The sequence below is a fragment of the Macaca thibetana genome, chromosome 1, assembly GCF_024542745.1.
Source record: "Macaca thibetana thibetana isolate TM-01 chromosome 1, ASM2454274v1, whole genome shotgun sequence".
NCBI lineage: Eukaryota > Metazoa > Chordata > Mammalia > Primates > Cercopithecidae > Macaca > Macaca thibetana.
Window position 1 is genome coordinate 139585977 of NC_065578.1, and position 2316 is coordinate 139588292.

Here is a 2316-nt window from a genome sequence, read left to right on the forward strand (position 1 = left end):
GCTCCCCAGGGAATTATTTAATCCCATCTTTCATTTAATTGAAGACCAGAACATTATTATCTCTGGCATGTGAAGAAGGCATCCAAAAGAAAATTAACAATAGTATTAATTTATCATTGATTCAAACATAACTTGAGCTCCCTAAATTACAGTTTCATTGTATTTGGGCATCACATCAAATCAAGCCCAGTGCACCTGTCTTTAAGAATGAAGAGATATGGCAGTGCGGCCGGGTTCCTTCCGCGGGACGGGGAGAAAGAGAGAGCGCGAAAGAGAGAGGATGTCTCTCTCAGACTGGCACCTGGCGGTGAAGCTGGCTGACCAGCCACTTGCTCCAAAGTCTATTCTTCGGTTGCCAGAGACAGAACTGGGAGAATACTCGCTTGGGGGCTATAGTATTTCATTTCTGAAGCAGCTTATTGCTGGCAAACTCCAGGAGTCTGTTCCAGACCCTGAGCTGATTGATCTGATCTACTGTGGTCGGAAGGCAAAAGATGACCAGACACTTGACTTCTATGGCATTCAACCTGGGTCCACTGTCCATGTTCTGCAAAAGTCCTGGCCCGAACCTGATCAGAAACCAGAACCTGTGGACAAAGTGGCTGCCATGAGAGAGTTCCGGGTGCTGCACACTGCCCTGCACAGCAGCTCCTCTTACAGGGAAGCGGTCTTTAAGATGCTCAGCAATAAGGAATCTCTGGATCAGATCATTATGGCCACCCCAGGCCTCAGCAGTGACCCCATTGCTCTTGGGGTTCTCCAGGACAAGGACCTCTTCTCTGTCTTCGCTGATCCCAATATGCTTGATACGTTGGTGCCTGCTCACCCAGCCCTCGTCAATGCCATTGTCCTGGTTCTGCACTCAGTAGCAGGCAGTGCCCCGATGCCAGGAACTGACTCCTCTTCCCGGAGCATGCCCTCCAGCTCATACCGGGATATGACAGGTGGCTTCCTGTTTGAAGGGCTCTCGGATGATGAGGACGACTTTCACCCAAACACCAGGTCCACACCCTCTAGCAGTACCCCCAGCTCCCGCCCAGCCTCCCTGGGGTACAGTGGAGCTGCTGGGCCCCGGCCCATCACCCAGAGTGAGCTGGCCACCGCCCTGGCCCTGGCCAGCACTCCAGAGAGCAGCTCTCACACACCGACTCCTGGCACCCAGTCAGGGACACCCATCACCAGTGATCTCTTCAGCCAAGCTCTACAGCATGCCCTTCAGGCCTCTGGGCAGCCCAGCCTTCAGAGCCAGTGGCAGCCCCAGCTACAGCAGCTATGTGACATGGGCATCCAGGACAATGAGCTGAGCCTGCGGGCCCTGCAGGCCACCGGTGTGGACATCCCGGCAGCCCTGGAGCTCATCTTTGCTGGAGGAGCCCCATGAACTCCCTGCTTCCCCTAAACCCCCAGCAAGTTTCAGAGGCTGCTGCCCATGGGAGGCACTCATGAAGGTGCCTCCATCTCTCCCTCCCCCAATATACCTACCTGATGGTCAACTCTCAAAAAAAAAAAAAATGAAGAGATATGATGTTCGGAAGCCTTAATTTGAAATGCTGGGTGCATTTTTCATTGTTTATGCTTTAGCCATTTTTGCCTGGAAGTTGCTAGTGGTACAGTGTTTTATATAATGTAGTCTTTACGTCAAGCTTTCGAAAACATGCCAAGATTTACAAAGCAGGATAGCCATGCCCTCAAATGTTACTTCTAAAGTTATTTTCTTGACACTTTGAGATAAGCTAAAACTGCACTCCTGTAGCAGGGCTGGATGGTGTCCCAGTATCTCAGACACTTGTCTGGCCACCTAGAGTGTACCAGAGGTGGTTCCCTCTTTACAGGTCAGCGATGGGCACAGTGAGCTGATCTGTCGCCCCTGGAAGTTGCATGTGCAAGGGCCTCCCAGGCCCCCTCATGCAGAAGTCATCCCACCTGGATCGGGGAGTCATGTGGAGCTCACCAAACAGCTGTCAGAGAGCCCTGGCCTGGCCAGCAGGGCCCTTCTCACAGAGCTGTAACATTTCAATTTCAGTAAATTGTACTGGCAGCCAGCACAGGAGCAGATGCTCTGCGATGAGGGTTCAGGAAGAACAAACAGTACCTGCCGTCAAAGGATGGATAACCTACTCGGGATTCAACCAATATTGAGGAAAACATGGTAGCGAGTGAACAGAGCCCGGGACTGGAATCACTGGATTTGTGTTGGGCTCTGAAATCCTGTCACTTAGGGCAGTCTGCCTGACCTCTTGGCACTTCCGTGTCTTCCTCGTAACTGGAAAACAGCAGTTCTTACCTGGTAGTTTCTTGTGAAGATTAGTGAGAGAA

At 51.6% G+C, this 2316-nt stretch overlaps 1 protein-coding gene across 1 annotated transcript; it reads left to right on the top strand.

The window, feature by feature from the left end:
• The first annotated feature begins 225 nt into the window (after positions 1-225).
• On the top strand, positions 226-1505 carry LOC126937391 (ubiquitin-like protein 7). The gene has a single exon (XM_050760769.1). It carries the CDS (start codon positions 281-283, stop codon positions 1379-1381), a length of 1101 nt encoding a protein of 366 aa, XP_050616726.1. The 5' UTR covers positions 226-280; the 3' UTR covers positions 1382-1505.
• The last annotated feature ends 811 nt before the right edge of the window (positions 1506-2316 follow it).